At 33.7% G+C, this 24,195-nt stretch overlaps 2 protein-coding genes across 2 annotated transcripts in view; both read right to left on the bottom strand.

Moving 5' to 3' along the window:
• LOC145327622 (uncharacterized) overlaps positions 1–14,691 on the bottom strand; it is a 46,927-nt gene extending 32,236 nt beyond the window's left edge. Inside the window, exons 1-10 of the mRNA XM_080171161.1 lie at positions 14,580–14,691; positions 13,937–14,064; positions 13,211–13,300; positions 12,981–13,043; positions 4,241–4,315; positions 2,330–2,482; positions 1,794–2,054; positions 1,293–1,379; positions 941–1,048; positions 327–518 (exon numbers count right to left, since the gene is read on the bottom strand). Of these exons, the coding sequence (XP_080027287.1) occupies positions 327–518; positions 941–1,048; positions 1,293–1,379; positions 1,794–2,054; positions 2,330–2,482; positions 4,241–4,315; positions 12,981–13,043; positions 13,211–13,300; positions 13,937–14,064; positions 14,580–14,625 (1,203 nt within the window). The 5' untranslated portion in view covers positions 14,626–14,691. The remainder of the gene's footprint in view (positions 1–326; positions 519–940; positions 1,049–1,292; positions 1,380–1,793; positions 2,055–2,329; positions 2,483–4,240; positions 4,316–12,980; positions 13,044–13,210; positions 13,301–13,936; positions 14,065–14,579) is intronic.
• A 2,909-nt stretch (positions 14,692–17,600) lies between these two features.
• Positions 17,601–23,965, bottom strand: LOC145327623 (uncharacterized). Its single transcript, XM_080171164.1, has 7 exons — positions 23,569–23,965; positions 22,685–22,773; positions 22,246–22,288; positions 21,829–21,982; positions 20,197–20,790; positions 18,613–18,756; positions 17,601–18,219 (listed from the first exon to the last, which is right to left on the bottom strand). Exons 1-7 carry the CDS (start codon positions 23,753–23,755, stop codon positions 17,628–17,630), a joined length of 1,803 nt encoding a protein of 600 aa, XP_080027290.1. The 5' UTR covers positions 23,756–23,965; the 3' UTR covers positions 17,601–17,627.
• Between the last annotated feature and the right edge of the window lie 230 nt (positions 23,966–24,195).

Raw genomic sequence — 24,195 nt, 5'->3', positions numbered from 1 at the left:
GATGTCCCTCGCAAACTGTTTTTTTAACGGTCGGTCATTATCTATTTCCTTGATATTTGAGCTATCTTAGTGAAATGAAAAGGATTAAGCATCCTACTACTGACCGTTTTGTGGGACAATAATGAAAAATCCGCTAAGGTAATAGAAAAAAATCTACAAGGTAATAAATTATAGGTTGATTTTAATGAATTTAAGACTAATCCACAAGAAAAAAAATATACCTTATATGACTTTTAAAACAGCTGGCAGTCAAACAGAGTAAAATGGACTTTAAAAAAATCTGTTTGCAAGGGACACCCTGTAGATAGTTAGAAATCATAAATTACCTGAATTGCTTTCTGTTCAGCAGACTTCAGCTTATCCTCAGTAGTCTTACACTTAGTTTCTGCGGCGCGGCATTGCGCTTCTGTCGATGTCAGCTTGGTCTCGGCCTCCGTCAGTTTCGTCTTTGATTCATTGAGTTGGGAGGTAAGTGCGTCAATTTCGGCCTTTGCGTCAGGGCGACTTTGGCTCTCAAGCTAAAATTGATTTGTGTTATTTCAATAGCACAATGTTGAGACAAAAAAAACATGCAACTATTTAATTTTAGAACCGATACCTTAGCTGTCAGGTTTCTTATCTAGAGCTATAATAATTTATGTCTTAGCCTTTCTTCTCTTATCTATCTACCAACCTAAACTAAAGCTTGTCTGATGTCCACTCATTTATGTACCTATCAAATATTAAATCAAACTTAAACTGGAGACAATTTCTGTCATGTCTTAGTATTTTTCTACTAGGTAGTAGTACCAGCTCTACTTAAATTTGTGTTTGTCTATCTGTATGTCTATCTATCCATATTATATTTAAATGTCCATATATCCATCTGTTTATCCTATTATCCATCTATCTATTCACCTATCAATCTATCTATCCACCTACAATCATATCCATCCTATACCTGGGTTAATTTTTGTTCTGCTTTTGTTTTATCACCCTGTGCTAGTTTCACCTCACTTTCCGCTTTCTGGCATTTCTCAAGAGCCTGTGCTTTCTCTGTTTCCATATCCTAAGAAAGGCATATCTGATATTCAAAGTTTTAAGAATAAATGTACAATTATAGATGTATTATCAGACCATCCGTTCGTCAATGGTCACTACATACAAAAAAATATATATACCTATTTCTTTAAAAAAGAAACTTAAAATTAATCAAAAAACTAAAGATCTATCAAATTAACTAATGGCATTTCTACAGCTTTTCAATAATAGAGATCTTAATGGAAGAGAATATACGAAAAAAAAACAAATACCTTTAATTCCTTATTCTTATTAGAAACTGTGTCCTGTAATTGCTTAATCTGTTCCTCCAGTTTGGTTTTCTCGGCCGCTACATCAGACTAAAAAAGATAAATATTCAAGGTTTTACAATTTTAATGTTTGTGTGTTGCTTATAAGCTCAGCAGATTGTTCATAGAATTGAGGGAGAGTAGTTCATTAGCCTAAAACAGTTCCAAGACTGAAATCTAAAAATAAAGCTGCCTAAAACCATCCACTGAAAGCCAAATCTTTTTTCAATAAATAAATTGGAAAGTCCATTAATAAATGTTTACCTATGTGGAAAAAAAACGTTTCTTTCGCACTAAAAATCTAAATATCTTTATTAACAAGGCTTACGAAATAAAGTTTTTAATGATTTGTTTATATTTTATTTTGATCCAAGAAGTATGGAAAGTGTTTCCTTAAACTTAGACAAAATGACGGACTAACAAAACCTAATAAAAGAGAAGCTGCGCTACCAAAAAAATATTTACTTTCAGTTTGTTATTTTCTGCTTCTAATTGTTGGATTTTGTCAGACGTTGAACTTTGGTTAACCATTTCAGATTTCAAATTATCCTTTTCTTTGGTCAGGGCCTCCTTTTCATTCTGAAGATTCTTTACATCAGCTTCCAGCTTGTTCACTTTCTCAGTAAGAGCAGCATTTTCTTCTTTTGCTTTTGCTTGGGTTGTTTCCATGTTTGTCTTTTCTGTTTTTATTTTTTCGGTCTCAGTTTTAAGACCGTCTATTTGGCCCTGAAAGTATTTTTATAAAGTAGGACATTTAAGTGATCTACATTGGTTTCTAAGCAATAAGTATAGGAATGAGATACAATAATGGACAGGTATAGAATACAGACTGTAGTGTTTTTATATATAAGGATGAGATATAAGCATTAAGCATAACCACTGCGTTGGCCTAACCTAAACATAAACATTACCCAACTTAACCTAACCTAATCAGAATCTATCTATTGAATATTTTTAAAATGAGTGCAACACCTGATCTATGATCTATCTAAATTATGTACCTGTAAATCAGTTTTCTCCTGGGCTGATTTCTCCTTGAGCTGGTTATACCAAGTTCTCATGTCCTCCAGCTCTTCTTCGGCCAAAGCTTTTCCCTCCTTCAATGTTTTCATCTCACTGCTGAGACTGGTTGTCTGCTCTGTCAGGGATGTTATCTGAACATATAGATAAAAGTAACAGGATGTTTATCTGTCTGTGGTTACCGAAAGATCTCACTAAAATCTATAGTGAAATTTCACATATGTCCAGGGAAGAATATAACTATTTTGGGGATGGCTACCAACATCCTTCTAAGAGAAATCGTCCACAGAAAAAAATTCCCCCAAATTATTTATGTTAAAAGTGTCCCCCGATGACTCTAGGGGCGTATCCGTTAGTTTTTAGATTCAGGAATTAGGAAAATCAATTCAATACCCCCTCTCATTTTTGTGTGTGAAATTATGCCTTTTGTAAATATTAGAGGGTAATTTTTACCATTAAATTCTTTAATCTCCTATTGGCGATAATTCAACTTAGGACAAAAACATCGTTTGATTTAAAGCAAATATTATGCATTGTAGGGTAAAGCGGGGCGAACTCGGTCTTTTTTTCGGTTTTTTGAACCTGCAAATCGTAAAAATTATTTTTTTTAAATGGGACCAAGACCAGTAGAAAGATCTCGGAAAAGTCGATCAGGTCCTAAAAGGACGTAAACCTAGGACATTGGGAAGTTTGTCAAAATTGATCTCTAAAAAGGCACCGACTTCGCCCCGCCATGAGGCGAAGTCGGTAGGGCATTTTCAAGCTTCGAAAAATCGATGACGTATTGATTTTATTACAGCATGCCCAAAAGGTAAAAGTTGCTGAATATAATAAAGAGTATGCACAAAAATTTTTATTAAGTTAGGTCAATTTTTTCTACCAAAAAAAAAAATTTTTCCGAAGTACGCGAAATTTGACTTTTTTTTCCGAAATTTTTTTTGATAAAAAACATAAAAATACTACTAGAAAAAATAACTTTTTATGACTTTAAAGGCCTGATCCTTAAAATTCAGGCAATTTTGAATAGATTTGGCCAAAAAAAAATTAGTTTTATTAGCAAAATTTCCTAAAAAAATCAAGTTGAAAAAAAGAGAAAAGTTTGGCAAAATCTTTGGTCGATTTTCCAGCTTCAAAAAACCTATGACATATTGATTTAATTACAGCATGCCCTAAAAGTTAAAGTTGCTAAATGTAATAAAGAGCATTCACAAAAAAAATTATGAAGATCGGACAATTTTTTCTACAAAAAAAATAAATTTTTTCTAAGTACGAGAAATTTGACTTTTTTTCTCGAAAATTTCACTTTTTATATAAAATTGAAAAAGTTAGTATAAAAAGTGAAAAAACTGAATTCGCCCCGCTTCACTTTTAGTCGATTTAAGAAAAAACTATACAAGCTTTTTTAAAGTTTTAAACGGAAATGGATAGCCTATTAGATTCTTAATAAGTCCCCTGAAGACGTCTAAGCTCTAGCTCTTACCAGTTTTTCGCCAACTTACCGTTTTTCCGACCGAAGCAAAAAAATCGAAAAAAATTTTTTTTGTCGTCCGACTTTAAGACCCAATAAGTACCCTAAAAATTCATCTCACAAAAATTTCATTTTATACTTTTTTGTAGGCAATTTAATAAGGAACAAAATTGATTTTATGTTTTTTTCTGTCAGTCGATTAGAACATGGAGAAAAATGTCATTTAATGAAGGTGGTCAAAAAAATACCGACTTCACCTCAAAACCGAGATCGCCCCGCTTTACCCTATATAAATACCTATCTTTAATGAATCTCTAAAATCAGCAAAAATCTTTTTCGTGAAGTACCTACCCTTGAACGAACATTTGGACGAGCGAAAAATAATATAGAGAAGCTGTGCTATTAAACATAAATTGATGTACACCTTTGAATTACTTTCTCCCAGTTTAGTTTCTAATTCTTTAGATTTAGCCGTTGCCTCTTGTAACTGCTTCGTCACCTAAATAAATAAATATGATTAAAAAGCGAAACTTTTTGCTCGGCCTATTAAATCTGTCATAGTAAGTTAATTAATTTTAAGTAGCGCAGCTTGTTATTTATCGAGGGTATGTCCTTTCATTACTTAATCAGTAAGATCAAAAAAGAAAAAATTTAACAAGAAGCTTAAAAGGACTCTCCACAGAAAAATAAACTTTGGATTTTTGAAAATCTAACCTGAAATTATTATTCTCTGTTCAATTTTAGACATTTTTTGTTTTTGTGGCATCGCGATCGAAGCCCTTTGAAAATTTTGACCGCCCTTAAGTGAATCCTCCCGCCATTCAATTTGTGCTGCTTTAGTGATTTTTAGCTTCTATGTTGCCGCATTCATCGCCCTTCTCCGCCGCTACTCCGCTATTCATTGCTGTATGTCGCGGTTCAATACATGCTCCCCTCTCCCTTATTCAGAAATTGAGTGGAGGCTGGGGAATTTTGTGTATAGCGATGTAAGCGGTGTATAGCATTGTATAGCGGAGTAGTGGCGGAGAAGGGCGATGAATGCGGCAACTGCGATTTTATTGGGCGGAGGCGAACACAAAAAAGTGGCGGCAATATTGTCCAGCAGTTAGGAAGTATGAGTAGAGTGGAGGCAAAATTTATAAACCTTAGATTGTGTATGGTCTGTATATGACGTGGTTAATATATCCGCGGTGTCCGCGGAAACGCGGTTTTGTTTTTTAGCGGTCCATGGCGCACACCAACAAATTCTCGTTGTGTGTGTGTAGAATTTTTGGAGTAAAGATACAGGTTGACATAGGAAAGGGAAGGCAGGATTGTGATAGGTGGGAAGGAAGGGATGGGGGGCACCAGGTATTTGCAGCTATGGCTGCCTGGCTTGCAGAGGAGTTAGTTGAGGTTAAGGCGAGAGCGGCAAGGGGCTGAAATAGTTAAGTACAACTTAGGGAAGGTGTTAAAAATTGTAACCTGTAAGATAGAAAATATACAGGGATTTGACAATGGAGATTAAATTGATTATCCCCCATGGTTAGAGACAAAATTATTCCCCATATGGTTAGAAACAAAATTATTCCATCTATAGATTTAGATCATCAGTGCATGGAAAACTAAGTGGTAGTTTATACCAACCAATCATGAGTTTTTAGTTTTTGAAAAATAGTGTTTGTAAAACTTAGGGTATTACAGTTGCTAGATACTAAATTACCCCATCTGTTTTTGGTATGAAACCAACCAATCAAATTTCAGGTTAAGTTTTGGGCCAATTATTAAGATAATGTGGCAATACAACTTTGGGTACCAGTATAATTTACAGTCCAATGTCTCCTCCCTCCCTGAAAATATTATAGAAATTTTAAGTGATGTTAAAAAAAAACAGATGAATAGGATGATTATATAACATAAAAATTGTTGCAAAAAAGTGGAAAATCAAAATTACCATTTCTGTAAATCAAAAATAGTGGTTGAAATAATCAAACACTCAACTTAAGGAATCAACCAATCAAAATTCATTGAAGTCCCAAAAGTAATTAATCCAACGAATAAGAAAACATTGCTGGGGATAGTGTAATAAACAGCCCATTGTCCCATCTCTCTCTGCATTTCTTATCTATCCCATGTTAACATTTTTCGTCAATTGTGCTATCCCTGTAGACAACTCTTCTATACCCAGGGAGGAGATAACATTGAACTGTAAATTAAAATTATACCCAGGGAGTGAGGAGACATTATTAGTCTTTACAGTTGTATATCACAATTGGTAATCTTGAAAACTTTGGGTTATTGAATTTTGATTGGTTCAAATTCAACCAATAATATTGATCCACATTAGGGGTAATTTTAATTATCATCATTGTGGATGTAAACGTTCATTATCTTATCCCTGAATTATATAAAAAGTTCCATTTTTATTTGTTACAATATAAATTTCATTTCTTTATTGAAGTTACTAACTACCAGGGATCTAAAGGGATAGGTAAGATAATAGCCGATAAAGGGAGAGGTCATTTTCTAGTAAATCCCGTAAAGGTGTGTGTTATAAGGCCTAAAAATAGTAGTAGAACGATAAGGTGCTCTATATATTTGTATTTCCTATTGAATAGAACAATAGGAAAGAAATTTTTTTTTTTTTTTTGATAACCGTACCTGGAATATCTGAAATTTCTATCAAACGCTTTGTTTGGCTCAAACTGACACAAATAAAAAAAAATATAATTATAATAAATCAACCTGTAAAGAATGACTTCTTCCTTTGTTTAATGGTATAGATTGTTCTTAACTTTTACCTTGTACCTATAGAAAACATTATTATTATAATTATATTTTTTTAAATTTTTGTCAGTTTGAGCCAAACAAAGCGTTTGATAGAAATTTCGTATTTTTTTAGATAATCCAGGTACGGTTATCAAAAAAAAAAAAAAAATTTCCCTATTGTTCTATTCAATAGGGAATACATATATCTAGAGCACCTTATCGTTCTACTACCATTTTTAGGCCTTATAACACACACCTTTACGGGATTTACTAGAAAATGACCTCTCCCTTTATGTTCATCCATTTGATTCTACACAAAATTACCCGTTTGTAGATTACAGTTAGTGGTTGATGGCCACTAGGTATACTTAATAAACTATCCTTTCAAAATTTAATTAAATTTCTCAAAGTCTAAAGTTGTTCTGTTAACAAATAAGAAAACGTTATCAAACTTTGGGTATTAGTGTAATAGACAACCCAATGTCCCCTCTCTCGTTATCAAAGTCCAATTGATCAATAATTTTGATTTATTTCTTTTGTCATAATTAGGAAATTTATTGTCCATTTTCTTATTACTGCTAAAAATTTAAAATACTAAATTAAAGTAAAACAGAATCATAGAATCCAAGAAAGTTGAGTACTGAAACCCTACCACACCCCAATATTTTGATTCAATTTGAGAATGCTGGGATGGAGGTAGCTTATTCTTTGTTTGTTTATTATTTTAATATTTATATTTTTTATCGTTCATTGTCTTATCCCTTGTGATTCCTGAATCAAAGTATTTGAAGGAATTCTCTAATATCATGGAAAAATGCATGTCGATAATATATCAGCCTTTAACATCTTATTGTAATTTTAAGGAAATTTAAGGGGGAGGAGGGGGTATTTTTTTCTATTGGTATTTTTCTTGGTAGGGTATTGGTATCCTCCATAAATATAGGGAGGGTGAAGATACCCTTGCCCGAAACAGCTATAAACTGTCCTAGGACTTATGGGAAGCTACACTGTAAAGGAGAACCATATAAGTTCAGCGGTTAGCAAGGCAGTACAGAGAAACAGACACATAATGATTCTAACCCTTTTCCAGTATGGCTTCGACACCGATTAATATCAGAAGGATAAGATTAGGTTCTCATCCAATCATGTATAGCATCATATTCCAGATAATTTTCCACGGGGCTAGCAAATCTGGTATTTTTCTTATAATTTTTCATTTAAATCCACGGAAAGCTGTCAATGAATAGCTATTCCAGTATTAAAGTAATTTCTGCGGTTTCACAAATAACAAAACGAAGCATAAAGGGGAGGGGGTTAATGCAACAACTTCGTAATCAATGAGTAAATTGCACTTAGAATTCGAATTTTGATCTGAAATTTTGCATGAGTAATCCTTGGTAGGTCTATTTTCCCTGAATTGAACAAAAATTTGGAAAAGTAACAACTTGGTTTAATTCATGGTAAATTGTAGATGCTGCATCTAAGTTTCAAATAAATTAAACATGTGAACGCTACTTTTAAATAAAAGCTTCCCAATTAAATTAAGTAAGTCATAATTATGTATATGAATAATTTGATACACACGCTGACCTTGACAGACTCACTTCCTTTAATTGGAGCAGAGCTTGCCCTCTGACTTTCAAGGTGAAAGACATAGCTATCACAGCTCAGAATTAGGCAACCTTTATGCACTATTTGGCCTGTTTCTTATCAATATACACATATATATGGACCATGTAGGCACACCTATTGTAATTTATCAATGTTATATGTTTATATCCAACCATATACCTATTGTTAATTATCTATTTAACTATTGCTGTATATAAGCCATACCTAAGCCTTTTTCTCAGATAACTTTCTTATCCAAAGTATCATGAACAATTTTACGCTCACGCTAACTTACAAACACAGTCTAGAGACAGACAACACTCTAAATCCAAGTATTTAGTTTTCTTTTTAGCTTGCAAACACTTTAAAACTCAGTTATCATTTAATTCGCAAACCAACTGGTTCTCCCTCTTCTCTCCTGGCTAAAGAAGGTAAATGGCTTAGTTTATTAAGCATGCATTGTTTAGTTTAAATTTAGGTTCCTTTGTACTTGGCATATATTGTGCATATGACTTATGTTAGAGGCCTAACTATGCACAATCATGACTTGGACTTAGGCACATCTCATCCTACACTACTTACACTTACTATAAGTATTATGTAACATTAATATCTGACTGATCTACATGTAAATACAATTAACTTTATTAAACTGTTTTCTTTCCTTTTATACTTTACTATACTTATCTTATATTGATCTAACATCAAAAACCAACCTTTACTCTTAGGTTAAAGCACTGTAATACCATGCGTGGGTATTTATGAATCGCCACGGATTCAATAAATTTGTATTATAATTGTGGGAGTAAAAGGACAAAGCATTCTATACTGACACTGATGTTGAGAATACTTATGGGTATTTTATTTAAATTCTATTTTTAAGCAGTACTCATGAGAGAGCGATCCCCACATTCAAACCCATGGCGTGCACAGGAAAGTTGCAAAAAAAAAACGGTTCGGCATGGCCATAAATGCACAACGGGTATTTTGACCCGTTTTGGGCGGTTTCCGCCAGCATTAAACCCGGTTATTTTTGACCAAAAATTGAAAAATGTAATTTTTGAACGCCCAAAGTGAGATGAACACTTTTTAGAACTTTGATACGATCCGTAATTGAAAACTACACAACCTCATGTAATCTATAGAGCTACAAGTAATATACAAAGCGATTTATTTCAAATTTAGTGTTTGGCTATAGGTACCATTCTTTTCGGTTGAAAAAACCCGTTTCTCGAAGTTTTAAAAGACATACAATACAAAAAAAGAACATATAAAATTTGGGTGTTACATATCAGAAAACGAACATAAAACTATTGGGTGACACATATAGAGATTACTAGGGTTATTAGGGTGGCTCAAACCCTTACTAATGACGTAAACTGTTATTTAATTGGTTGAAAAGTTAAAGTCAGGCAATAATTCTGCATCTTTAGACACCTTAACCACCCTTGTAGGTCAATCCTAGCCAATTTGAGAGAAGAAAAAATGTATTGAGAACTGCTACAAAAACTGGCAGGATTTTTAGAATTAAAGATTTTAGGGAAAAAATCACTTTGGTCAAAAAATTCCAATACCTGCGAATCAGAAATTACCTCTAATTTATGAATAAAGCTTAAAAAAACATAATGATATGATAAAAAGTATGATATAAAAAAAAAGTTTGGAAGAAAAAAAGGATGTTCTTTAGACTGATTTTTAACCAAATTCTAGTTGCAAGATCTTAACCAAGACAGGCATCATCATAATTGCCACATCATTTATTAGCGATCAAAATAAAAAGTTTTTTGGAAGTATGTTTTTTTTGGGTAGAAATAAAAAAATGACCAGAATATCCCCATGCTACCCTAGTTGATTCCTACATAATTAATGATAAATTTATCCTGAAAATAAGAAAAAAACAGCTAAAAGGCTGAGCTGCCAGCTGCCAGCCATTCGCCATTACTTTTTCAACTTTTTGTTCAATTTAGGGAAAATAGACCTACCAAGGATTACTTATGCAAATTTTCAGATCAAAATTTCAATTCTAAGTGCCATTTACATATTGATTACGAGATGGTTGCATTAATACCCCCCCCCCCCTTTTTACAAATTTTGTATTAGCCAACAAGTCTGGAAATAATCTAATAAATATTTTTTTAAAGCGAAGCCATTCTATAATTAGGGTCGGTCAGTCCGTCAGTAAGTCCGTCCGTCAGTCCATAACGGTGAGCTCTTTTCGTTAACTTAGGCATGCTAGTTGTCCTATCAATTTCAAACTCTGCATGGTGATTCCTGTAGTAGTTAGGTACAATTTAGAAAGCGTTACAACTCTATAATCGTTACCAGAAAGTCCGTACGTCCATTTTAAACATGTTGATTTAACCTTTTTAACAACAAGTTTTTATATGATAATATCATTCGATTGATCAGATTTTTCGAATACTGATTTCTAGGACAACAAAGCATCTCTATACTTAAGTCCTAAAAATGTAAGTATTACAGACAATTTTCCACGAATATCAAATTAAGATATCATTAAAATAATACTCGTATTGTTAGGCCAGACCTTTTGATATCCACGGAAAGCTGTCTATAATACGACGCGATAAATAACTATTTTTGTATAATAAAGATGGTTGCGTATAGCAGTAGCGATAAACTGTTTATTTTATGACTATTAGCCTACTATTTTTTTTTAAAGCGAAGCTTTTCTATAATTAGGGTCGGTCCGTCCGTCCGTCTGGCATGTTAGAATTGTCCTATCGATTTGCATTGTGAATCCTGTAGTAGTTAGGTACGATAGTTAGTAGTAGATAGTTACGTAGCAACTCTATAATCGTTAGATTGTCCGTACGTCCATTTTAAACAAGTTGAATTTTAACTTTTTTTAACAACAAGTTTTTATATGATAGAATCATTCGATTGATCTAATTTTTGGAATACTGATTCCTAGGACAACAAAGTACATTGTTATAAGCAAAGCATCTCTATACTCAATTCCTAAAAATGTAAGTATGTCCTTAAATATTATCCTGTATTAGCGTAGTTTTTCAACAAATTTACTTAAATTTTGTTTATAATTTTATACATTTATATTCTAATTATTCAGTTACAAGTGTTAATGTTCGTTTGTCCTACCCTTTCAGAGCTTCGCTTTTATGAATATTGTCATCCTTGTTGTTTTATTGTCATTGGAAAGGGGACTGAGAAATTTTTCAACCAATAATTTTAATCTTTGGAAGGAGTAATCTTATTTATTATCATTAGGGATGTAATACATTTTTCGTCCATTATCTTATCACATTAGATCCCTGTCCAAACTCTTCAATTTATTTCTACAAAAATATTAGTATTGTTTAGTCATTGTTGGATATTATTTGATTATTAAAAAAGACATGTTAGAATAGTCCTATCGATTTTGCCTTGTGATTCCTCTAACAGTTGGGTATCATTTAGAAAGCATAGAAACTCGATAATCAGAAAGTATGTACGTCCATTTAAAATCTGCTGATTTTTAACATTTTGACATTTTTTATATAGTATGATTATCCTATTCATTTGGTTTTTGGAATAATGACAACAAGGCACAGTATTATAAGCGAGGTGTCTCTATAATCAAATCCTATAAATGAAAGAATGTCCCTACTGTTTCCTAAATTTACGCAGTTTTGTAACAAATTTATGTACAATTGTGATTAGACTTAGAAATCAATGTCCTGCTGTTCAAGTTCTAACACTCTACAAGAGTTATTGCTCTTTTGTCCTTCCATCCTTTTGCTTTTCGATCTTCACTTTTATGGATGTTGTCATCCTTGATATGATGAGTAGATTTAATAGCATTGTAAACTTCTATCCTTATATAAAAGTAGCAGGTTGTTTGTCTGTGCAATGTGTAATAAAGTATCTTACTAATAATCGAACCAATATGGTTACCCTTTGCAGTGAAGCTTCTTACAGGTTCTAGGCCTTTTCTCTACTTCTCCAAGCTACGTTGTCTTATTTTTTCATTTGTAGCATGAATTGTAATGAGGGGAGAGAATATTGCGTATGAGAATGAATAGGGATCGGCGAGTTAAAATCTCTGGAATGGAGAAAATGTTCTTTAGCGGCGAACATATATTAAGTGGAGGTAAAATGTAGTATATATTGTTATAGCGGTAGTACAAATAGGCGGCGGACAAAATTTTCAAAGGGCTTCCATCGCGATGCCACAAAAACAAAAAATGCCTAAAATTGAACAGAGAATAATAGTTTCAGGTTAGATTTTCAAAAATCCAAAGTTTATTTTTCTGTGGAGAGTCCTTTTAAGGGTTAATCCGAAACGGATTTGGAAGCGCATTGTCATCCCTGGTTTATTCTATGTTCTAATTAGGGTTGGCAATCCGTATCCGGAATCCGCCCAATTTTGGTATCCGAATCCGGAATCCGTTGTTTAATAGCGGATTCCGGATTCTTATTTGGTAGGCTAAAATTAGCGTCTTGAGTTTTTTCTTTCAACTCCTCCTCTTTGAAGACAAAGATTTTCATCAGTATATATAATATCTTTTAAAATCTGGTTCGATTCTCGGAAGTGAATTATAGAGAACACAAAGAAAATTGATTTTTTAACATATGTACTATGTAGCACTTAATTTTAATTTTTATAAAAATCCCTTTAAAATATTGCTAGAATCTGGAATCCGAATCCGGAATCCGCCAAAAATAAGAATCCGGAATCCGCAAGGAATCCGCCACTTTTTTGACGGATTCTTTAAGAATCCGGAATCCGGCCCAAAAATTCGATGGATTGCCATCAATAGTTCTAATATTGAAACCTAAATCCAGACCTGTGCAGATTCTGCTGTTAGTTTCTGTTTTAATTCTTCCTTTTCTTGTGTGAGGCTTGCAATCTGAATAATAAAAAAAACTTAGATTTCTTCTTTTAATTGAGGGTAACATAACCACAGCTTTCTTAATACGAATTAATCGCAAATTTGATCTTTCTGTACATACAGTCAAACATCATCTTCAATACTGCCACAAAATCATAAGCTAGCATAGCTAAAGTAAATTTCACCTGTTTGTTTAAATGATCCTGTTGAGTTGCAGACGTTTGTTTCAGATTTGTTAGTTCTGTATCCAGCTTTTGCTTCTCTGCTTCTACGTTCTACAATAAAAATATTTTGATTAAACAAGGATGACAATTTTTACAAAAGTAAGCTCTAAAATAAAAGGATAGGACAAACAAACAAGAACACTTGGTAGAGTGTCAGAACTTGATAAGCAGAATATAATTTCAAAATTAAAAACAAAATTGCTTTATTACAGGATACCTACTGTTATGGACATTTTACATTTTTACAATAGAGATGCATTGCTTTAACAATGTACCTTGTCGTCCTAAGATATATCCGTTACGGACGTACAGACCTTATTCATAGAAAAGCTGTGCTTTTCAAAATGAAAAGTTTTGCCAAAAAGAAGCGCAGCATTAACAAGATTAAAATATTTTTATGAAAAAAAACAAAAGTTATCAGAATAGAAAATAGAGTCACTTTGCACAACAGACAGACGGACAGTCAAACATTAAAGGATTCAGGGATGTGACACTACACGAAAAATTAATTGTTGCTAGTAGCGTAGATACTCAAAAGTAAGCCTTCATTTGTCTATTTACACGTTTTGTTTAGGTTCCTAATTAAAATCTTGCTAAATACAATTCCACTCTTAATAAATAATCCTTATTTTTACAAGGCAGCTTTTTAAGGGTATTTCATGACAAAATCTTTATATAAGTGCTAACCTGTAGCTGTTGCTGCAACTGCATCATATTGGTGTCGGACGCGTCCATGGCTGACGGAATAATGTCATCCAGCAGGTTTTCTGGTGGCCGTTCGTCAGGCAACATTTTCATAGGGTCTAGCATACCATCTAAATTGATAGACATTTATTATTAAGACAAGATATAGAATATACGTGGATATTATGATAGGGGGGAAATTTTCGTCAACTTAGGTTGCTAACATGGACATAATTCATTGGTCAATTTATTCATCCAGTAAGAGGGAATGGATGGTGTAAGATCTAAGTTATAACAAATCTAATTTTTTCAAGTTGAATATAGACAGGGTGTCAGGGATACACTTGGTCGGGGGGTTGTCTACAACCACCTCAAATAAAATGTAAGGAAGAACTACCTCTTTTCACCCCCTGGTTCAGGCCACTGGATAATGAGATAGACAATGAAGAATAAAGTGATTAACTCTATTATAGTATACTGTAAAAAAGGTGTTTAGTACATTTATAAATGGTAAACACCCAAGAAATCTCAATATTAATATTTATCTCTCTATTAACATGTAATTAGTAAAAAATTTGTAATAAAAATAAAAATCTTAGTTGTTATCAACAAAAAAAGTTGAGTGTTAAACAGTAAAATATGTTACCTAGAACCCCATTGAGACTGTTTAAATCAGCGTCGGAAGAATCCATTTTAGCGTAGCCTTAAATTAGGCCCTAGGCCTTTGTAACAACCCTTTTATGTACCTTTTCTGAAATATGTAGATATTTATTAGAAAGATAGATAAAAGATATAAAAACTATAGTACTATAGTAGAAAAAGGGCCTTTTTGAGCGATTTTAATCTATTAGAAATAACATATACAGGGTGCGGCACATAAATCCGGACTTTTTCTAATTTTTAAACAAATGAACATAAAATCGTCAATTTTAAAGATTTTATTGAATTTTAAAAACTGAGAGGCAGAATAGGTATTTGACTATTAGGTTATTTTAAAAAATGGCTGCTAGTCTCATTCACCGCCTCTACCCGCTTCCTCAACCGCCGGCAGGCCCAGGTCAAAATGAACCTGTCCAAGCTGGCGAAATTCTCCTTGATAGTGGCAATGAAAGAGGTCTTTGTGATATGGGCACGTGTATTGGTGCATGCTTCAAAGTAGCTGTAGGCCCAAAAGTCCATTGAATTAAGATCAGGCTGCTGGGAGGCCACATTTCCATAGGAATGTGAGTAACCGCAGGATCCAAATTAACCCAACTTTCGAGCTACCCTTAGACACGGAGGCTCTCATTTGGACCACAGTTGAGCTATAACGACGTTTTTTACCTTTTTTTAATTGGCATAACGATTCAGCTAGGGTTGTCAGCGCAACCCATAGTCTAAAATGAAAATTAGGTTCCATATGGGTCCCTGAAATCGAGAACCGAGAAATATTCACAATTTTTCACGGTTTTTGACGTTTTTTACATCTCAAAATCTGCTCCATTTCACTTTGCTGGAGTACTACGGCCAAACCATTTTAGATAGAGAGCTCTAGTCTTTTCAAGTGTCTTACTTGTGTATCTAACAATATTTCCAGCAAGTTACATAACTCTACCTCACCTACAGATGGGCTGAGGTCAGATTTTGTGGACCCTAGTCGAGAATCAAGATTAAACCACCTGCGCATTTCGAATCTGCCTTGCTGAACATATGCGCGGCCAGCTCGGAATACACGTCCATTTTCGTTCAAAGATTTTTTTGTGCTAAAAGTTCATTACCTAAGCTTTTTATAGTGGGTTTAAACGTCCTGATTGGTCGAGTAGTTTTGACGCTATGGCCGTTTTAAAAAAGTCCGGATTTATGTGCCGCACCCTGTATAATAGAACAGTGCAGAAAGATAGGCACTTAATAAAAATTAAAATTCAATCCTCTATAAACTTTTGTTTCCTTCAATTAAATTAAAAATAAAATAGCCTAAAACCATCCCAGGAAGCAAAACTTCCCTAAATGTATGCACTGTTCTACTAATTGACTTTGGAAATAAGAGAATGAGCACAAAAATAAATAAAAGATTTGTTACAATAGAAAATATACAATCAATACTATTTCTAATGTAAAATAAACTAATAAAATATATATAATATACAATCTTTTTAACAGAATTTATAGGTTAAGTTCCTCTTTATAAAGCTAACAAGAAAAGCAACATCCATAAGTAGCACAGCCATAAGACATTGAAAAAAACTAGCTGAATATAAAAATAACAAGAATAAACTTAACCCACAAAATTGTAAAACAACAATAGTAACCAGACTTATATTTGGTTTTTGTTTTATCATTAGAGTAGTTCCATGAAACGGGTTTAAAATATGTAGAAATTTACAAAATTAGAGTAAGGAATATAATAAGAATTTTTTTTATCATAGTTTTAGAAGATATTATGTATTCCTCTTGTTTTAATTACAGCCTACCTCATCTCAGGGACGTCAAAGTTTGTTTTTTTTTTTGGGGGGGGGGGGGGAATAAAATAAGAGGTTTTAAAGGGGGGTAATCTTGTAAGGGAGAGGTCATTTTCTAGTAAATCCCGTAAAGGTGTGTGTTATAAGGCCTAAAAATAGTAGTAGAACGATAAGGTGCTCTATATATTTGTATTTCCTATTGAATAGAACAATAGGGAAGAAATTTTTTTTTTTTTTTTTGATAACCGTACCTGGAATATCTGAAATTTCTATCAAACGCTTTGTTTGGCTCAAACTGACACAAATAAAAAAAATATAATTATAATAAATCAACCTGTAAAGAATGACTTCTTCCTTTGTTTAATGGTATAGATTGTTCTTAACCTTTACCTTGTACCTATAGAAAACATTATTATTATAATTATATTTTTTTTTAATTTTTGTCAGTTTGAGCCAAACAAAGCGTTTGATAGAAATTTCGTATTTTTTTTAGATAATCCAGGTACGGTTATCCAAAAAAAAAAAAAAATTTCCCTATTGTTCTATTCAATAGGGAATACATATATCTAGAGCACCTTATCGTTCTACTACTATTTTTAGGCCTTATAACACACACCTTTACGGGATTTACTAGAAAATGACCTCTCCCTTTCTAAAATTTTGAAAGGGTCAAAATAAGGGGTTTCAAAGTTTTAGGGGGGTAATCACCCCTTTACCCCCAACATTGGGAGTCTAATCTAGTAGTTAAAACCACCTGATGCATTTCATGGAACTAATCGATTAAATACAATAGATAATAAGACTATAATGATTCGTAATTGCCACGTTAAATTTTCACTTTTTCAGAGATCAATTTAAAATTGGTAAATTTTTCAACAATTTTTTACATAGATTAATAATTGCTAAATATTAGCAAAGTCAAATTGAAATAGAGATTAATTTACAATTCAGACTTATAATGCATACCTATTTAGACTAAAATAATGGGAATAAAAATACTAAATATATTTTTATATAGAATTAGTCTTAAAATTTCAGTTGCTATTATTTTGCTTGGAAATGGTATTTAAGGAACAATTTGTATAATACATCACAAAATTATTATTTAATTTGAGCTAATTTTAATCGTGCTGGGTCATAAAAAGATACGAGCATTTTTGACCCAAAAAAGGACGTTTTATGAAGAAGTCTTATATTCATGAAATCATCTTTTTAATTAATTTTCTATCTATGTATTCTATTAATTTCTTATTAAACTATCTAAGGGGAATGCCTTTAATTCCAACGGGCCATCTATACCATATCGCAGCTGAATCATTGGAAGACTCTAAATTCTCAACACCTTTGCTTTTACCATTTAAATGCCAAACTTTGGAAGGTGGTGTGTTTAGGGCTAGATCGGTGAGGCGGTTTTGGCAATCGTTAATACGCGGCGGGGACAACGGCTCCATGACCTTTCTGGCCACATGTGGCGTGCACATTTCCATGGAGGACGAATGACGAAGACGGGCGGTTGATGAATAATATGAGGAATAAGTTGGGGGTGGTGTAGGCGGCGGGTGGTACATGTGGGACGGTGGCGGAGAAAACGCCGCCGGGGTGCACATTTCCATGGCAGCCGAGCAAGTGCTTATGGTCGAGGCCCGTTTGGGCAGCGGCATTGGGGTACACATCTCCATGATTACTATGTCCTCTGAAGTGCAGGGTTCGAGGCTGCATCCGTCTGACAAGGCAGTGGGTTGATTTTCTTCCAGTGATGCAAAATCATTTGATTGGTTGTCCGCTGCCTGGGCCAAATAGTCAGATGAACCATTTCGAGAGATTCCGTTTGGTTGACTTGAAACATTTCTGAAAAAAAAATTATTTGCTATATAATATTTGTCATCCTTATAATAAAGTAGCAGGATGTCTGTATGTTTTTTGTTTGTATGTTTGTACCGAAGAATCCCGCTAACAATAAACCGATATGGTTCTCCTTTTCAATGTCGCCTATAATAAGTCTATGGGAGGTTTTATCTATTCTTTAGTAAGGGGGTTATCCCAACCCTGACTAGAGTAATCGCTTCTAGAATCAAATAACTACCCCCAAATTTTTATATATTTAAAAGAAAATTAAAAATAGGGTGTTGTCGACTCCGCCCCCCACCCCACCCCATCAAAAAAGCCCTCCCAAAAATTTTCTTTTACTTTCAAACTTAAAAGAAAAATGGGATGGGTCGAATTTGACTAAAAATAACTGACCTATAACTATGAAGTGGCGTGCACATTTCCATGGAGCCCCTGCCCCTTCTGACAGAGGACACCCCATAGCTGGGTGTACACATTTCCATAGAGCCCCTACCCCGGGCCACTCCACATATGGGGGTACACAGTTCCATAGACATCCTGAAGAACAATGATAATTATATTCATAAGTAGGAAAGTAATAATAACAGTTACATAAGAAGAGGTGTATTTCCCCGGCTGAGAGAAAAATAAAAAAAAAATAGGTAAGGGGAGGGGAAGGGGATGAATGAAATTATGGTAAATTTTTGAAAAATAAGCAAAAAGCTACTTGCCCCTTAGTCTACTCATACAAAAATCCCTTTAAAAGATGGGAAATCAGGGGAGGGGGGGGGGGGGGTGTGTGAAATATTTGTTTCCTACAGGGGAAAACATGAATATTGTGCAAAAATAAACCCCTGAATAGCATGCAAGATACACTTTGATGAACAAGACAACAATGAAGTAAGTAGAAAACAATTAGGAAAGGACAGGCAGACGGACTGGACTTATACAGTTTTAGTAGATGCTTAGTGGTCGTATTATTCTACTCATCAGATTTTAGCATTCTATTTTATTAGTTAAGACACATTTTTTCTATAAAAAAAAATACTAGGTATTTTCCAGACCAGTACAGATAGATTGACAGACAAAGACATTTTAGATTAGATGTGCATTGGTCAGAAAAATAAATAACCCTTCTGAGAACTGCACATTTTACCTGTTGCAATTTTATGACGTTAGTAACCGATATTAAGTTATCCTTTAAAACTACCTAACAGACGGGCGGACATTTGGAATAATATAATAGCTTTGTTACTAAAACAGTCTTAAATGAAATATGCAACTTAAAAGTAAACTACTTTCAATTTTCAAGAAATATTCAAATATGATGATTTAAAAACTATAGATAATCATGCCCAAAAGATTTTTATTATTTATTATCTATTACTTTTCTATTTTCATATTATAAACAAGAATGACAACATCCATGAAAGCGAAGCACTGAAACGGTAGGACAAACGGACATTAGCACTTATTAAGTGTCAGAACTGAATAGTCAGAATATAAATGTATAAGAGTCGCAGTAAAATTGTAAGTAAATTTGTTGAAAACTGCTTGATACAGAATAATGTTTATGGACATAATTACATTTTTAGGACTTGATTATAGAGTTGCTTTGCTTATAATATTGTACTTTGTTGTCCCAGAAATCAATATACCAAAAATTAGATCAATCGGATAATTCGATCATATAAAAACCTTTTGTTAAAAAAATAAAAAATCGACATGTTTAAAATGGACGTACGGACATTCTGGTAATGATTAATGAGTTGCCTAGCTTTCTAACTCGTACCTAACTCCAATAGGAATCATCATGCAAAGTTTGAAAACGATAGGACAATTCTAACCTGTTTAAATTAACGAAAAAAGCTAACTGTAACGGACGAACCGACCTTAATTATAGAAAAGCTTAGCTTTTAAAATATTTGCAACTAGGAATTATGTACAATTCAAGTTAGAAAAGCACGTAATTTTTAAAAATACAAATGAAAATCTTACCTATCCAAACCCCTGCGGGGCGTACACATTTCAATAGAAAAATGTCTCTTTCTGACTCCCCGCTTAATTTCTGCGGAATTTCTACTGTCCGAATATTTTCTTTGCCGTTTTCCGTTAAGATTTGATGGGATTCCGTTAACATTATTTGTAAATGTATTATGTGTTGTTACAGGAGTGCACATTTCCATAGAGGCTGGATACAAAATATCTTCGCCAAATGGCCGGGATGCAATTTTAGGACACGATGGTGTAAAAAGATTTCCATTTCTAACATGATCACTAATAACTTTGGGTTTGATATTGATATTAACATTTTTTGTCCGACGACCTGGCCCTCGCGGCCCTAACGCCGCGGGTAAAAATTTACAATCCGCGGATTTTTTAACATTTGCTTCCCGCATTTCTACAAAAACAAAAAGATTTGTTGGCGGTAGTTTTTCGCGGTTTATTTCGACTATATGTTCGTTGGTTATCATGGAGCGAAATAGAAAACGGCCAGGCCGAAAGTTTTCTATTGGAAATTCGCTGTAACTGTAGGGGAAGACAATTTTGTAGGATACTTTTGTTGACATTGCGGTAGCACCAAGTAATAATCTGATCGTTTTGGGTTTATTAATACAAGTCTGTAGAACAGAAGCAAAGCAATATAACAATCTAACAAATATTATCAAATAAAACAGTAAATTTCAAGTAATTTCTATAGAAACATATTTATCCAATATTTAATTTGAAGTTAATAAATAAAAGTGCTTGAATCATAAACAGTGAATATAAATCTAAAATGGAAAAAAGGAATTAAGGGTGGGGGGGGGGGGGGTAAGTTTTGACAGATTTGCGTAAACCTGGAGTATAGGCTTTATCTTTGGACTGAGAGGATAGGTTATTAAAGATAAATTTATTCTTATAAGATGAAATACCCGCAACTTTAAGATTTTTTGGATAGGCCTCCAGATTCCAGGAGCTCCAGGCCTCCAGGTGGTCTCTGTACAGGTAAAAATGAGAAAATTTTTTTTCAAAAAGATCTAGAGGTCAACTTATAAAACAAAATACCTATGCATCTTTTGGAATGTTATTCACATATTTGATGAAAAAACATGCATATTTTGTTTAATAAGCTGACCTCTAAGTCTTGCAACAAAAGAATTTCATTTTTACCTTTACAGAGACCATCTAGGGGCCTGGAGCTCCGGAACCTGGAGGCCTATCCAAAAAATCTTTAAATTGCGGGTATATCATCATATAAGAATGTTTTTATCTCTAATAACCTATCCTCTCAGTCCAAAGATAAAGCCTAATACTCCAGGTTTACGCAAATGTGTCAAAACTTCCCCTCCCCCTTATATTAATCCCTAAAAGTCGAGCCCATTTCCGCGGCTTAATTAATCTGGGGGTTGGGATGAACACCCCCCCCCCCCCTCTCCCAAAACCGTAAAAGGTTAGGAAAAAGGAAAGTTTATATATTTAATAAGGAATAAAAATAAAAGCAAAAATATATGACAAAATTTTTTTGGCCCTAAACTTTTGTTTCTAAGTTATTAGGTACATATTACCTAGCAATTTTGGAGCAAAGTACTTTTACTGTGTAAAATGCCCTCCAATGTTATATAAAATAAGATTGTATTAATAAAATACCTAATAGATGAAATATTATTTCCATCACAATTTATTTTTTGTCTCAATGAGTTTAACAATTCTTCACAGCCGTCCAAGAATATTGTAGCTTTTTTGCTAAATCTTTCTTCGGTTTTTCTTTTTCGTGTATTTTCTTTCTGTGTTTTTCTTTCCTACATTGTATGTTGATAAAATTACGTTCTATTAAATATTAATGGACAGGGGTGTATTATACTTAATCTTTCCCCAATTTATATGGTAGGTAAGAAGATTGGCAACATCCAAAAGTAGCGAAGCCCAAAAAAATCATGAATGAGAATATAAACAAAGAAATTTAAAGGGCATTTATTAAAGAATATATATAGATTTGGAGGAAAAATCTCAAAACCCTTTTCATGTATTTTTATATTTTCAATAAAATTTTGTCAACAATTTCCTGTCTATTTATATAAAGGTTTGTTCCATTGTTTTCTTTTGCACTGTGGGCAAAGTAGAAATATAATTTTTTTCTTCAAATCTAACAGTTACGAGATTTTTGTCTGTATGTCCTATAAGATTTTGTAAACGGCTGTATATAACAATATACAATTTTCATGGAAGATTTGTATAAGAACAATTTAAGGCTGGTTTAAGGATATTTGACAGAGAGGATAGGGTATATTCTTCCCAAATTGTAGGGCAGCATAAATTGAAGAAACAAGAGGGAATGAGAGGTTTCTAAGAAGTCGCTTTGGGGGGGCTTTGTAAAACTATAAAAATTTCAGTTTTGGGGGTTAGAAGGAATGAAAATGAAGCCTAAGGCAGACGGGTCCAGTTTGGTAGTGTACAATTATACGGTAGCTGCGATACAAATAAATGAAAATATTTCCACTTTCCTAATTGGCGAATTAATAAATTCATTTTGTTTGATTTGTTCTAATAGCTTGTCATAATTTACAGGTATTTGATTTCTTTGATGTAAAACACCTTTAAAAATACAACTCTACGATAAATAATTTTTTTAAGTTTTCTTACTTTACTTCTACAGGTGCAGGACAATTGCCGATAAAATTATGATCCCATTTATTGATTTTCTGTGAAATTTTGTTAACGAGTCTTTAATTAATTGAATCTTGTAGGTTTTGGGGAAATTTTGTTGATCGAGTTTACCTTAACCCCCCCCCCCTAGAAATTAGAACCCCCTCCTCAAAAAATAATAGTATATAAAATAGTTTACCCATCTGAATAAATAACCCTATCTATAATACAAAGTAGCTTGATGTCTGTCCGTCCGTCTGAAGCTTAAGATCTCGGTAACCACTGAACCGATTGGATTCTACTCTTCAGGGTATATACCTATCGGTCCTGTGGTGGTTTTAAGCTATTTTCTTGGGGGGGGGGGGGGACACCGCCAACCCCCCAAAAAAATGAAAATATACCCCCCCCAAAAAAAAAAATTCTTGAGAACACATTAGACTATGAGCAGCACCAGTAGTAATTTTTTTGAGAACACATTAGACTATTTTTTTTACGAATTTTGCGAATTCGTTATTTAAACCAGAAAATATTTTCCTGCTGGGTAGGCGGTGCGAAAATTTGCGATCCGTTCTGCTGGGTAAGTAATAGAAGATGTAATTATACCTCTTGGGGCAAAGCCCCTAGAGGCTAGGGGCGAAACCGTTAGTATATATATTAAGTATTATTTTAGCCTATAGATAAATATATGGAAATATGCAATTAAAATCCATAAAACGGCTAAAATCTCCAAATCATAGAGTGAACCTTTAATAATATCGCTAACCAACTCTGCCAAGTTGCTTCTATGAATTTTATACGGCAATTCCACGTCAATATCGACACTTCCGTCGTCGCTGCTTTTTTGCCCATTGCCGACGCACTTTTCGGCCTCATCCCTGGCCGTCTGCCCCAGGTGGAAGCGCCGCTCGGTTTTATCACTGCAAGGCGACATTTTTGTAATTGTATCACATACTTTTCATTTTTATCACGAAAAAGCACTTTATTTAGCACTAAAATGCGAAAAATAATTAGAAATTTAAGGGTTTAGTGACAGTTGTATGTTGGTGAGTGGTGTGTGTGTGTGTGTGCGGTGTGTAGATTGATTGTTTTGACTGCCAAACCAAACTTCCCTTTTTTCCCTCATTTTCCTTCTCTATTTCCCGCATTTCTCCATAATATTTCTCTCCCCACACTCTCAAATTCAATCTGCAAGGCTTGTCCTCTCTCTTTTTACCGATTTCCATTTCCCTCTCCCCTCAAAGTCACTCTTTTCATAAGGCCCATACTCTTTGAAAAGGCTTTACCCTCCCCCAAAATAATTCATTATGGCCTTTCTCTTTTGCTCTCTCTTTTTCTCCTTTCTAAGCCTTTATTCCCCTAAAACTTCTCTTT

Source organism: Acartia tonsa, chromosome 9 (genome assembly GCF_053477335.1).
Source record: "Acartia tonsa isolate MP-2025a chromosome 9, ASM5347733v1, whole genome shotgun sequence".
Classification (NCBI taxonomy): domain Eukaryota; kingdom Metazoa; phylum Arthropoda; class Copepoda; order Calanoida; family Acartiidae; genus Acartia; species Acartia tonsa.
Note: the sequence above shows the minus strand (reverse complement) of the source record. Positions and strands in the feature narration are given on the sequence as shown.

Excerpts from the sequence above, each read along its gene's own strand:
- LOC145327623 (XM_080171164.1), bottom strand. The coding sequence starts at position 23,755 with ATGTCGCCTTGCAGTGATAAAACCGAGCGGCGCTTCCACCTGGGGCAG. Across the intron at positions 22,289-22,684 it reads AATTTATTAATTCGCCAATT|AGTGCAAAAGAAAACAATGG; the intron begins AGGAAAGTGGAA and ends TACTTTGCCCAC. Across the intron at positions 18,757-20,196 it reads CCCCGCAGGGGTTTGGATAG|GATGTCTATGGAACTGTGTA; the intron begins GTAAGATTTTCA and ends ATTGTTCTTCAG.